The sequence below is a fragment of the Rutidosis leptorrhynchoides genome, chromosome 2 (genome assembly GCF_046630445.1).
Source record: "Rutidosis leptorrhynchoides isolate AG116_Rl617_1_P2 chromosome 2, CSIRO_AGI_Rlap_v1, whole genome shotgun sequence".
Taxonomy (NCBI): Eukaryota; Viridiplantae; Streptophyta; class Magnoliopsida; order Asterales; family Asteraceae; genus Rutidosis; species Rutidosis leptorrhynchoides.
The window spans coordinates 229,370,648-229,384,711 of NC_092334.1; the positions used below are offsets into that span (position 1 = coordinate 229,370,648).

The window sequence follows — 14,064 nt, forward strand, 5'->3', positions numbered from 1 at the left end:
AGTGTATCAATATCTTAATATGTCTCATATGTACCTAGTAAGACGTTGTTATAACGATAATCGTTATATATATCGTTTTCGAGTTTCTTAAATTAATAGTCTCATTTTTATGTATATAACTCATTGTTAAAATACCTAATGAGATACATACTTATAATAAAATCATGTTAACTATATATATAACCATATATATGTCATCATATAGTTTTTACAAGCTTTAACGTTCGTGAATCACCGGTCAACTTGGGTAGTCAATTGTCTATATGAAACCTATTTCAATTAATCAAGTCTTAACAAGTTTGATTGCTTAACATGTTGGAAACATTTAATCATGTAAATATCAATCTCAATTAATATATATAAACATGGAAAAGTTCGGGTCACTACAGTACCTACCCGTTAAATAAATTTCGTCCCGAAATTTTAAGCTGTTGAAGGTGTTGACGAATCTTCTGGAAATAGATGCGGGTATTTCTTCTTCATCTAATCTTCACGCTCCCAGGTGTACTCGGGTCCTCTATGAGCATTCCATTGAACCTTAACAATTGGTATCTTGTTTTGCTTAAGTCTTTTAACCTCACGATCCATTATTTCGACGGGTTCTTCGATGAATTGAAGTTTTTCGTTGATTTGGATTTCATCTAACGGAATAGTGAGATCTTCTTTAGCAAAACATTTCTTCAAATTCGAGACGTGGAAAGTGTTATGTACAGCCGCGAGTTGTTGAGGTAACTCAAGTCGGTAAGCTACTGGTCCGACACAATCAATAATCTTGAATGGTCCAATATACCTTGGATTTAATTTCCCTCTTTTACCAAATCGAACAACGCCTTTCCAAGGTGAAACTTTAAGCATGACCATCTCTCCAATTTCAAATTCTATATCTTTTCTTTTAATGTCAGCGTAGCTCTTTTGTCGACTTTGGGCGGTTTTCAACCGTTGTTGAATTTGGATGATCTTCTCGGTAGTTTCTTGTATAATCTCCGGACCCGTAATCTGTCTATCCCCCACTTCACTCCAACAAATCGGAGACCTGCACTTTCTACCATAAAGTGCTTCAAACGGCGCCATCTCAATGCTTGAATGGTAGCTGTTGTTGTAGGAAAATTCTGCTAACGGTAGATGTCGATCCCAACTGTTTCTGAAATCAATAACACATGCTCGTAGCATGTCTTCAAGTGTTTGTATCGTCCTTTCACTCTGCCCATCAGTTTGTGGATGATAGGCAGTACTCATGTCTAGACGAGTTCCTAATGCTTGCTGTAATGTCTGCCAGAATCTTGAAATAAATCTGCCATCCCTATCAGAGATAATAGAGACTGGTATTCCATGTCTGGAGATGACTTCCTTCAAATACAGTCGTGCTAACTTCTCCATCTTGTCATCTTCTCTTATTGGCAGGAAGTGTGCTGATTTGGTGAGACGATCAACTATTACCCAAATAGTATCAAAACCACTTGCAGTCCTTGGCAATTTAGTGATGAAATCCATGGTAATGTTTTCCCATTTCCATTCCGGGATTTTGGGTTGTTGAAGTAGACCTGATGGTTTCTGATGCTCAGCTTTGACCTTAGAACACGTCAAACATTCTCCTACGTATTTAGCAACATCGGCTTTCATACCCGGCCACCAAAAATGTTTCTTGAGATCCTTGTACATCTTCCCCGTTCCAGGATGTATTGAGTATCTGGTTTTATGAGCTTCTCTAAGTACCATTTCTCTCATATCTCCAAATTTTGGTACCCAAATTCTTTCAGCCCTATACTGGGTTCCGTCTTCCCGAATATTAAGATGCTTTTCCGATCCTTTGGGTATTTCATCCTTTAAATTTCCCTCTTTTAAAACTCCTTGTTGCGCCTCCTTTATTTGAGTAGTAAGGTTAGTGTGAATCATTATATTCATAGATTTTACTCGAATGGGTTCTCTGTCCTTTCTGCTCAAGGCGTCGGCTACCACATTTGCCTTTCCCGGGTGGTAACGAATCTCAAAGTCGTAATCATTCAACAATTCAATCCACCTACGCTGCCTCATATTCAGTTGTTTCTGATTAAATATGTGTTGAAGACTTTTGTGGTCGGTATATATAATACTTTTGACCCCATATAAGTAGTGCCTCCAAGTCTTTAATGCAAAAACAACCGCGCCTAATTCCAAATCATGCGTCGTATAATTTTGCTCGTGAATCTTCAATTGTCTAGACGCATAAGCAATCACCTTCGTTCGTTGCATTAATACACAACCGAGACCTTGCTTTGATGCGTCACAATAAATTACAAAATCATCATTCCCTTCAGGCAATGACAATATAGGTGCCGTAGTAAGCTTTTTCTTCAATAATTGAAACGCCTTCTCTTGTTCATCCTTCCATTCAAATTTCTTCCCTTTATGCGTTAATGCAGTCAAGGGTTTTGCTATTTTGGAGAAATCTTGGATGAATCTTCTGTAGTAACCAGCCAATCCTAAAAATTGATGTATATGCTTCGGAGTTTTTGGGGTTTCCCACTTTTCAACGGTTTCGATCTTTGCAGGGTCCACCTGGATACCTTCTTTGTTCACTATGTGACCGAGGAATTGAACTTCTTCCAACCAAAATGCACACTTTGAAAACTTAGCTTACAGTTTTTCTTTCCTCAATACTTCTAGCACTTTTCTCAAATGTTCTTCGTGCTCTTGATCATTCTTTGAGTAAATAAGTATGTCATCGATGAAAACAATGACAAACTTGTCAAGATATGGCCCACACACTCGGTTCATAAGGTCCATGAACACAGCTGGTGCGTTAGTCAATCCAAACGGCATAACCATAAACTCGTAATGACCATAACGCGTCCTAAAAGCAGTTTTTGGACTATCATCCTCCTTTACTCGTATTTGATGATATCCAGAACGTAAATCGATCTTCGAATAAACCGACGAGCCTTGTAGTTGATCAAATAAGTCGTCAATTCTCGGCAGTGGATAACGGTTTTTGATGGTAAATTTGTTCAACTCTCTGTAGTCAATACACAACCTAAATGTACCATCCTTCTTCTTGACAAACAAAACAGGAGTTCCCCATGGTGATGTGCTTGGTCGAATGAAACCACATTCTAATAGTGCTTGCAGTTGGCTTTGCAGTTCGTTCATCTCGCTGGGTGCGAGTCTATAAGGAGCACGAGCTATTGGTGTAGCTCCTGGTACAAGATGTATTTGAAATTCAACAGATCGATGTGGAGGCAGTCCCGATAATTCTTTCAGAAATACATCGGGAAATTCTTTTGCGACGGGAACATCATTGATGCTCTTTTCTCCAGTTTGTACTTTCTCGACGTGTGCTAGAACAGCATAGCAACCTTTTCTTATTAGTTTGTGTGCCTTCAAATTACTAATAAGATGTAGCTTCATGTTGCCCTTTTCTCCGTACACCATTAAGGGTTCTCCTTCTTCTCGTACAATGCGAATTGCATTTTTATAACATAGGATCTCTGCTTTCACCTTCTTCAGCCAGTCCATGCCAACTATTACATCAAAACTCCCTAACTCTACTGGTATCAAATCAATCTTAAATATTTCGCTACCCAGTTTAATTTCTCGATTCCGGCATATATTATCTGCTGCAATTAATTTACCATTTGCTAATTCGAGTAAAAATTTACTATCCAACGGCGTCAATGGACAACTTAATTTAGCACAAAAATCTCTACTCATATAGCTTCTATCCGCACCCGAATCAAATAAAATGTAAGCAGATTTATTGTCAATAAGAAACGTACCCGTAACAAGCTCTGGGTCTTCCTGTGCCTCTGCCGCATTAATATTGAAAACTCTTCTGCGGCCTTGTCCATTCGTGTTCTCCTGTTTCGGGCAATTTCTAATAATGTGCCCCGGTTTTCCACATTTATAACAAACTACATTGGCATAACTTTCTCCGACACTACTTGCTCTGCCATTACTCGTTCTGACACCATTTGTTCCTTTCGTTCTATTAACCCCTGGTCCGTAGACCTCACACTTCGCCGCGCTATGACCATTTCTTTTACACTTGTTGCAAAATTTGGTGCAGAACCCCGAGTGATACTTTTCACACCTTTGGCATAGCTGCTTCTGATTGTTGTTGTTGTTGCGGTTGTTATTGTTGTTGGGATGATTGTTGTAGTTGTTGTTGTTGTTGTTGTTGTTGGGCCATTTGTTGTAGTTGTGATTGATGTTGCGATTGTTGGGATAATTGTTGCGATTATTATTGTAATTGCTGTTGTTGTATTGGTGATTCTTATCACCGTTTTCCTCCCACTTTCTTTTGACTTGCTTCACATTGGCCTCTTCAGCCGTCTGTTCTATAATTCTTTCCTCAATCTGGTTCACTAGTTTGTGAGCCATTCTACATGCCTGTTGTATGGAGGTGGGCTCGTGTGAACTTATATCTTCTTGGATTCTTTCCGGTAATCCTTTCACAAACGCGTCGATCTTCTCTTCCTCATCTTCGAACACTTCCGGACACAATAGGCACAATTCTGTGAATCGTCTTTCGTACGTGGTAATATCAAATCCTTGGGTTCGTAACCCTCTAAGTTCTGTTTTGAGCTTATTGACCTCGGTTCTGGGACGGTACTTCTCGTTCATCAAGTGCTTGAATGCTGACCACGGTAGTGCGTATGCATCATCTTGTCCCACTTGCTCTAGATAGGTATTCCACCATGTTAACGCAGAACCTGTGAAGGTATGCGTAGCGTACTTCACTTTGTCCTCTTCAGTACACTTACTTATGGCAAACACCGATTCGACCTTCTCGGTCCACCGTTTCAATCCGATCGGTCCTTCGGTTCCATCAAATTCCAAAGGTTTACAGGCAGTGAATTCTTTGTAGGTGCATCCTATACGATTTCCTGTACTGCTAGATCCAAGGTTATTGTTGGTATGTAGTGCAGCCTGTACTGCGGCTATGTTTGAAGCTAGAAAAGTACGGAATTCCTCTTCATTCATATTCACGGTGTGTCGAGTAGTCGGTGCCATTTCCTTCAAAATAGTCAAATGGAACAAGTTAATCATACAGAATATTAAGAGTAGTTAATAGTATTTCGTAGCATAATATGAACTCATTTATAAAAGCTTTTTCTTCATATTAGCGTTTTATAAGTTTAAATTCGGGTAGTACCTACCCGTTAAGTTCATACTTAGTAGCTAATATACAATTCAACTACTACAATTCTATATGAAAAACTGATTATAATAATATTTCGTGTTCAAACTTTTATACAATATTTTACAAACTTACAATACCGCTTATTTTACATAAAGCATGAAATATAGCACACAATAACTTTGATACAAGATAGTTGTGAAGATAATTCTAGCTAGTACACAAGTCGTTCAGCAAAGGCAATAAAGACACGTAATTCATACGTCTAGAAACAAGTCATGCATTCTAGTTTTACTAGGACTACTTCCCATTCTTGGTCTTGTGGAGCATAACCGTTATGGCCGTTGATAAGACAGCGTGTTGTAACGTCGTCAAAGGGACGAGGGTTACGTAATGTCCAACAGTCCCGTAACAATCTAAAAACCTCATTTCTTACCCCAATTACCGACTCCGTTACTTGTGGGAACGTTTTGTTTAATAGTTGTAGCCCGATGTTCTTGTTCTCACTTTGGTGAGAAGCGAACATTACTAACCCGTAAGCATAGCATGCTTCTTTATGTTCCATGTTAGCCGCTTTTTCTAAATCATGAAGTCCTATATTCGGATACATTGAGTCAAAATAATTTCTTAACCCGTTGCGTAAAATAACATTTGGGTTCCCCGCAATATATGCGTCAAAGTAAACACATCGTAACTTATGGATTTCCCAATGTGATATCCCCCATCTTTCAAACGAAAGTCTCTTATAAACCAAGACATTCTTGGAACGTTCTTCGAATGTGTTACAAACTGATATCGCCGTAAATAGTTGTGCCGAAGAATTCTGACCGACTCTAGACAAGATTTCATCAATCATGTCTCCGGGTAGGTCTCTTAAAATATTGGGTTGTCTATCCATTTTGTGTTTTTATACTGTAAAATAGACAAGAGTTAGATTCATAAAAAAAATACTTATTAATACAAGCAATTTTTACATATATCATAAAGCATAAGCACACTATATTACATATATTACACCACACGAATATAACTATCTTATTCCGACTCGCACGTTTCTTCTTCTTCGGTTTTGGTTCGTTTTGCCAAGTTTCTAGGGATATATGATGTTCCCCTAATACGAGCTATCGTTTTCCACAACGGTTTAGAAAAACCTGGTGGTTTAGAGGTTCCCGGGTCATTGTTACAACTTAAGGGCTTCGGGGGTTGACGATACATATAAAGTTCATCGGAGTTGGAATTAGATTTCTCTATTTTTATGCCCTTTCCCTTATTATTTTCTTTTGCCTTTTTAAATTCAGTTGGGGTAATTTCTATAACATCATCGGAATTCTCGTCGGAATCCGATTCATCGGAGAATTGGTAATCCTCCCAATATTTTGCTTCCTTGGCGGAAACACCATTGACCATAATTAACCTTGGTCGGTTGGTTGAGGATTTTCTTTTACTTAATCGTTTTATTATTTCCCCCACCGGTTCTATTTCCTCCTCCGGTTCCTCCTCTTCCGGTTCTGATTCTTCTTCCGATTCTGATTCTTCTTTCGGTTCTTCTTCGGGAACTTGTGAATAAGTTCAATATATATTCGACTCTTCGTTATTATTAGGTGAGTCAATGGGATTTGTGCTAAAGGTAGACATCTATCACACAATATCAAACATGTTAAGAGATTAATATATCACACAATATATACATGTTAATAATATATAGTTTCCAACAAAAATGTTAAGCAATCATTTTTAAAGAAAACACGGTCGAAGTCCAGACTCACTAATGCATCCTAACAAACTCGATAAGACACACTAATGCAAATTTTCTGGTTCTCTAAGACCAACGCTCGGATACCAACTGAAATGTCCCGTTCTTATTGATTAAAAACGTTCCATATTAATTGATTTCGCGGCGAGGTTTTGACCTCTATATGAGACGTTTTTCAAAGACTGCATTCATTTTTAAAACAAACCATAACCTTTATTTCATAAATAAAGGTTTAAAAAGCTTTACGTAGATTATCAAATAATGATAATCTAAAATATCCTGTTTACACACGACCATTACATAATGGTTTACAATACAAATATGTTACATCGAAATCAGTTTCTTGAATGCAGTTTTTACACAATATCATACAAACATGGACTCCAAATCTTGTCCTTATTTTAGTATGCAACAGCGGAAGCTCTTAGTATTCACCTGAGAATAAACATGCTTTAAACGTCAACAAAAAATGTTGGTGAGTTATAGGTTTAACCTATATATATCAAATCGTAACAATAGACCACAAGATTTCATATTTCAATACACATCCCATACATAGAGATAAAAATCATTCATATGGTGAACACCTGGTAACCGACATTAACAAGATGCATATATAAGAATATCCCCATCATTCCGGGACACCCTTCGGATATGATATAAATTTCGAAGTACTAAAGCATCCGGTACTTTAGATGGGGTTTGTTAGGCCCAATAGATCTATCTTTAGGATTCGCGTCAATTAGGGTGTCTGTTCCCTAATTCTTAGATTACCAGACTTAATAAAAAGGGGCATATTCGATTTTGATAATTCAACCATAGAATGTAGTTTCACGTACTTGTGTCTATTTTGTAAATCATTTATAAAACCTGCATGTATTCTCATCCCAAAAATATTAGACTTTAAAAGTGGGACTATAACTCACTTTCACAGATTTTTACTTCGTCGGGAAGTAACACTTGGCCACTGGTTAATTTACGAACCTATAAAAATATATACATATATATCAAAGTATGTTCAAAATATATTTACAACACTTTTAATATATTTTGATGTTTTAATTTTATTAAGTCAGCTGTCCTCGTTAGTAACCTACAACTAGTTGTCCACAGTTAGATGTATAGAAATAAATCGATAAATATTATCTTGAATCAATCCACGACCCAGTGTATACGTATCTCAGTATTGATCACAACTTAAACTATATATATTTTGGAATCAACCTCAACCCTGTATAGCTAACTCCAACATTCACATATAGAGTGTCTATGGTTGTTCCGAAATATATATAGATGTGTCGATATGATAGTTCGAAACATTGTATACGTGTCTATAGTATCTCAAGATTACATAATATACAATACAAGTTGATTAAGTTATGGTTGGAATAGATTTGTTACCAATTTTCACTTAGCTAAAATGAGAAAAATTATTCAATCTTGTTTTACCCATAACTTCTTCATTTTAAATCCGTTTTGAGTGAATCAAATTGCTATTGTTTCATATTGAACTCTATTTTATGAATCTAAACAGAAAAAGTATAGGTTTATAGTCGGAAAAATAAGTTACAAGTCATTTTTGTAAAGGTAGTCATTTCAGTCGAAAGAACGACGTCTAGATGACCATTTTAGAAAACATACTTCCACTTTGAGTTTAACCATAATTTTTGGATATAGTTTCATCTTCATAATAAAAATCATTTTCCCAGAATAACAACTTTTAAATCAAAGTTTATCATAGTTTTTAATTAACTAACCCAAAACAGCCCGCAGTGTTACTACGACGGCGTAAATCCGGTTTTACGGTGTTTTTTGTGTTTCCAGGTTTTAAATCATTAAGTTAGCATATAATATAGATATAGAAAATGTGTTTAGTTGATTTTAAAAGTCAAGTTAGAAGGATTAACTTTTATTTGCGAACAAGTTTAGAATTAACTAAACTATGTTCTAGTGATTACAAGTTTAAACCTTCGAATAAGATAGCTTTATATGTATGAATCGAATGATGTTATGAACATCATTACTACCTCAAGTTCCTTGGATAAACCTACTGGAAATGAGAAAAATAGATCTAGCTTCAAAGGATCCTTGGATGGCTTGAAAGTTCTTGAAGCAGAATCATGACACGAAAACAATTTCAAGTAAGATTTCCACTCGAAATAAGATTGTTATAGTTATAGAAATTCAAATAAAGTTTGAATATGATTATTACCTTGTATTAGAAAGATAACCTACTATAAGTAACAAAGGTTTCTTGATCTTGGATGATTACTTGGAATTAATTTAGAAAACTTGGAAGTAAACTTGCAATCTTGGAAGTATTCTTGATTTTATGAAACTAGAACTTTTGGAATTTATGAAGAACACTTAGAACTTGAAGATAGAACTTGAGAGAGATCAATTAGATGAAGAAAATTGAAGAATGAAAGTGTTTGTAGGTGTTTTTGGTCGTTGGTGTATGGATTAGATATAAAGGATATGTAATTTTGTTTTCATGTAAATAAGTCATGAATGATTACTCATATTTTTGTAATTTTATGAGATATTTCATGCTAGTTGCCAAATGATGGTTCCCACATGTGTTAGGTGACTCACATGGGCTGCTAAGAGCTGATCATTGGAGTGTATATACCAATAGTACATACATCTAAAAGCTGTGTATTGTACGAGTACGAATACGGGTGCATACGAGTAGAATTATTGATGAAACTGAACGAGGATGTAATTGTAAGCATTTTTGTTAAGTAGAAGTATTTTGATAAGTGTCTTGAAGTCTTTCAAAAGTGTATGAATACATATTAAAACACTACATGTATATACATTTTAACTGAGTCGTTAAGTCATCGTTAGTCGTTACATGTAAATGTTGTTTTGAAACCTTTAGGTTAACGATCTTGTTGAATGTTGTTAACCCATTGTTTATTATAACAAATGAGATGTTAAATTGTTATATTATCATGATATTATGATATATAATATATCTTAGTATGATATATATACAGTTAAATGTCGTTACAACGATAATCGTTACATATATGTCTCGTTTCGAAATCATTAAGTTAGTAGTCTTATTTTTACATATGTATTTCATTGTTAATACACTTAATAATATATTTACTTATCATTTAACATAATTAACCAAGTGTATCAATATCTTAATATGATTCATATGTACCTAGTAAGACGTTGTTATAACGATAATCGTTATATATATCGTTTTCGAGTTTCTTAAATTAATGGTCTCATTTTTATGTATATAACTCATTGTTAAAATACCTAATGAGATACATACTTATAATAAAACCATGTTAACTATATATATAACCATATATATGTCATCGTATAGTTTTTACAAGTTATAACGTTCGTGAATCACCGGTCAACTTGGGTGGTCAATTGTCTATATGAAACCTATTTCAATTAATAAAGTCTTAACAAGTTTGATTGCTTAACATGTTGAAAACACTTAATCATGTAAATAGCAATTTCATTTAATATATATATAAACATGGAAAAGTTCGGGTCACTACATAGTTGTACCCTCTGTTGCTGATTGAAGAGCCAACCAGATAGTATACGATGTTTTGTTTCGGTTCTTAAATTGCTGAAAAATCTCCTTAGACAACGCTTAGGTTAGCTGTGCATAACATCTACACTCAAGATTGTACTCTTCACGCTCTGTGGGACTAAACTGTGAAGTTTCTTTGGGTTCACCATCTGCTCTGCATGGCCATACATACGGATTCTCAATACATTCCCAAAGTCTAGAGTCGACACCATTTAAGTAAATAACAAACCTAACTTTCCAGTCCAAGAAATTCTTAAGGTTGTCAAGTCTAGGTACTTTATTCGAAGAACCATATTCACTTTCATTCAGTAATAGCTTTTGTAGTCCAGGTGCAATAACTAATGCACTGTATTCACTCATCACTTGTTCGTTTGAGTCAGACATCTTAACTGATTAAGATTAATTAAAAATAATTATAAGATTCTGTCTCAAAAGAGGATCGGCCGAAGGACAAGACAATCGGTCGGAGGTCGATGACGATCGGTCGGAGGTCGATGACTAACGGTCGATGGTGTAGACTTTGTAACTGAATCCTAGAATTATGTCCGTCGGTCGATGGAAGGTACTATCGATCGATGGTAGGTGACGATCGGTCGATGGTCAAGAGACGAACGACCGATGGTAAAGACAAACGATTCAATGTTATGAAAGACTGTCCTCCGGTTCAATAAGAGACGATCGGTCGATTGTGTATGACGAACGGTCGATGGTCAGAGACGCTCGGCTGAGGGTAGTTCTTACGAATTCTGGGCAGAAACACCTAGGGTTTTCGATAAAAACTACAAATCTGATCAATTTTGACGTTCTAGACTTAAACAAAACCGGTAGAAACTTCAGAAAAACACCCAGTAACAATAATAAACACAAAAACACAAAAATTAAACGTAAAAATCTCAACTTTTACTCAAAAACCGGTTTAGACCATTGATTCGACTCAAAAACGTTTTGATTAGGAAGCCTCAGCTCTGATACCACTTTGTAGACGTTATTTGAATCTTAGATCAAACGTGAAACTTAGATGAAAGGCGGAAAACAATAACTAGGGTGAATCGAATACGTGTTTCACTTTCGGAATCAATCTAACCAACACTACGTCGATATAATCGACGCCTAGAGGTTTGTATTCGGTTAGGGTTTGGTCTGGGACTGTAATCACAGAGAATTACGACGGCTAAAGGATATTGGGTGTGTAACCTAACAATGAAACCCAAAACCCGTATTTATATATAATCACAGTGACCATCGGCCGGTGGTCTGGGACCTACGGCCGATGGTGATAGTCCCTCGACCGATGGTCTCTACCATCGGTCGATGGTCTGAGCAGCCAACCAAACTGCTCGAACCATTTCATGTCATCATATTTAAACAATCCAAACACAATGTATTAATGACGTAATCCTTACACGACTGAAATAGAAAAAACAAAACTAATAGAACTCATTACAAAATAGAACTTGAGATTATGCACTAACAAATTCTAATAACAGTATTATACCCAAATGGGAGAACAACAGACAAACATAAAATAACTAATATCTTACTAACTGCAAAGGAAAGAAATTCAACTTTTACACACACACTCACTTTTATCTACGATCGGCTCGAACTCGTAACCTCAAAGTGAATAAGACTCTTAATAAAGCTGACCAGAACCACTCCTATTTATTAAATCATTAATAGAGGTTGACATTAGATAATCGTTGAGATGGAATAGCTATTAAAGGCTTTCGTTTCTTCGTCACAAATCCAAATTCGTCTGAAATCTCAAACTCGTTATCATCCGGCAAACTCCAATCAAAAGAATGCAAAAGCGACGCTAATATATACATCAACATTTTTTCCCCAAGTGGGATTCCCGGGCATATTCTTCTCCCTACTCCAAATGGTAAAAACTTCAAATTATTTCCATTGTAATCCCATTTTCCGTTCAAGTATCTCTCAGGCTTGAACTCTAATGGATTAGCCCAATTCTTGGGATCTCGATGGATCGCCCAAACGTTAATAAAGACAGTAGCACCTTTTGGAATGGTATATCCGTCCACAATGCATGATTCATCTGGGCATCTTTGGATTAGGAGAGGAAGTGGAGGGTGTATCCTGAATGTCTCCTTGACTACTGCATCCAAATATGTTAATTTGTGCAAATGTGATTCTTCAACTATGTTCATACCAATAACCTTTGTTAATTCTTCTTGTACTTTTGTCTTCACACCTGGATTATTCAAAATCTCGGTCATCACCCATTCTACCATCGTCGATGTTGTGTCTGTCGCTGCAGTCAATATGTCCTGTTATAACAAATTTATGTTCTTTAATTAGTATATAAGTCATGATAAAGTAAATACGGGCTTTCGTAAGAAGAATAAACATTACGAAAACGAACGTACGAATAGCAAGGCCTTGATTTGTTTGACGTTAAAAGACGTTGGATTCTGGTCTCTAAGCTCTAACATGATCTGCAAAAAGTCCTTTCTATCTCCCTCCATGTTTCTAGAACAAACATTGTTGATCCTTTCGTCAATTATACTATCGAAAATCCTATCAAGATGGTCCCTTAGCTTCTGCATATCTCTCTGCCTTCCCTGTAGATCAAACCAAGATAACATCGGGATAAAATCAGATATATTCGGTGCGCCTATTAACTCAATAATCTTGAACTCAACTTCTCTAAACCCAGCTCCAATATAACTTGAATCCTTACTACAACCCCATAACATTTTTGTCACAACATCCAGCTCTGTATCAAAAGCAATTTCATTAATATCAAACTTGGACCCAATCTTATTATAAACATTCCTAACCAGTTTTCTTACTTCATCTGTTCGAAAACCCTGACAAGCATCAAGATTTGTGTTACTCATGACTTGACTAACTAAAAGTTTACGCATATTACGCCAGTGTGCATTGTTGTTAGACCAAACAACATCAAGCGCACCATAAGTAATAGTAAGAGCTGTGACTGGAGGATTCCGGTTAGCAAACGTCTGATATAGTTCACGAGCCACAAGCTTCACAAGGTCAACAGAGTTGACCACAACATGAAGCTTACTTCCGAGCCTAAAACTAAATATTGGGCCATATTTATGAGCCATATCAGTGTATCTTTCGTGTAAATTGGATCTTAGAAATGGAAGATAGCCTACAATAGGTAAGCCATTTGGGCCTGGTGGCAATCGGGACCTTCCTTTGTGCGTATACCATAACGTCCACTTATACCATATAAGTACTAGTACCGGAACAAGTATAGTAAGAATCGTACGAGCAAGCTTATCTTTTTCGTTATCAACTTCCCACCACCATGACCAGTAGTTGATCATAGTGAAATAAATATTATCTTTAAAATGTATGTTCATTTTCTGTAATACATAAATGATAGAATCTTATGATTGTTATATATATATGGTAGTAAAATAAAAAACTACGGATGTTGGACCATGGGTATCGTGCAACTATACGACACGAATAAGTTGGCTGCTGGACCATGTGATAATTAGAATATATTTGTAACTTTTTGAAGAGTTTGATCAAGTTGGAACTTTCAATTATTAGTCAAAAGATAGGTAAGAAACAAAAACAAAAACGCATTTTGTTTAAATAAAAACAAGTTTTATATTATAGTATTGTTAA

At 36.0% G+C, this 14,064-nt stretch overlaps 1 protein-coding gene across 1 annotated transcript; it reads right to left on the reverse strand.

Moving 5' to 3' along the window:
• Positions 1–11,840: 11,840 nt before the first annotated feature.
• LOC139891698 (cytochrome P450 76C1-like) lies at positions 11,841–13,778 on the reverse strand. Its single transcript, XM_071874679.1, has 2 exons — positions 12,825–13,778; positions 11,841–12,725 (listed from the first exon to the last, which is right to left on the reverse strand). Exons 1-2 carry the CDS (start codon positions 13,752–13,754, stop codon positions 12,111–12,113), a joined length of 1,545 nt encoding a protein of 514 aa, XP_071730780.1. The 5' UTR covers positions 13,755–13,778; the 3' UTR covers positions 11,841–12,110.
• Positions 13,779–14,064: the final 286 nt, after the last annotated feature.

Coding starts and splice junctions, on each gene's coding strand:
- LOC139891698 (XM_071874679.1), bottom strand. CDS start 13,754: ATGATCAACTACTGGTCATGGTGGTGGGAAGTTGATAACGAAAAAGAT. Junction 12,726..12,824: donor AAATCAAGGCCTTGCTATTC/GTACGTTCGTTT, acceptor TTGTTATAACAG/GACATATTGACTGCAGCGAC.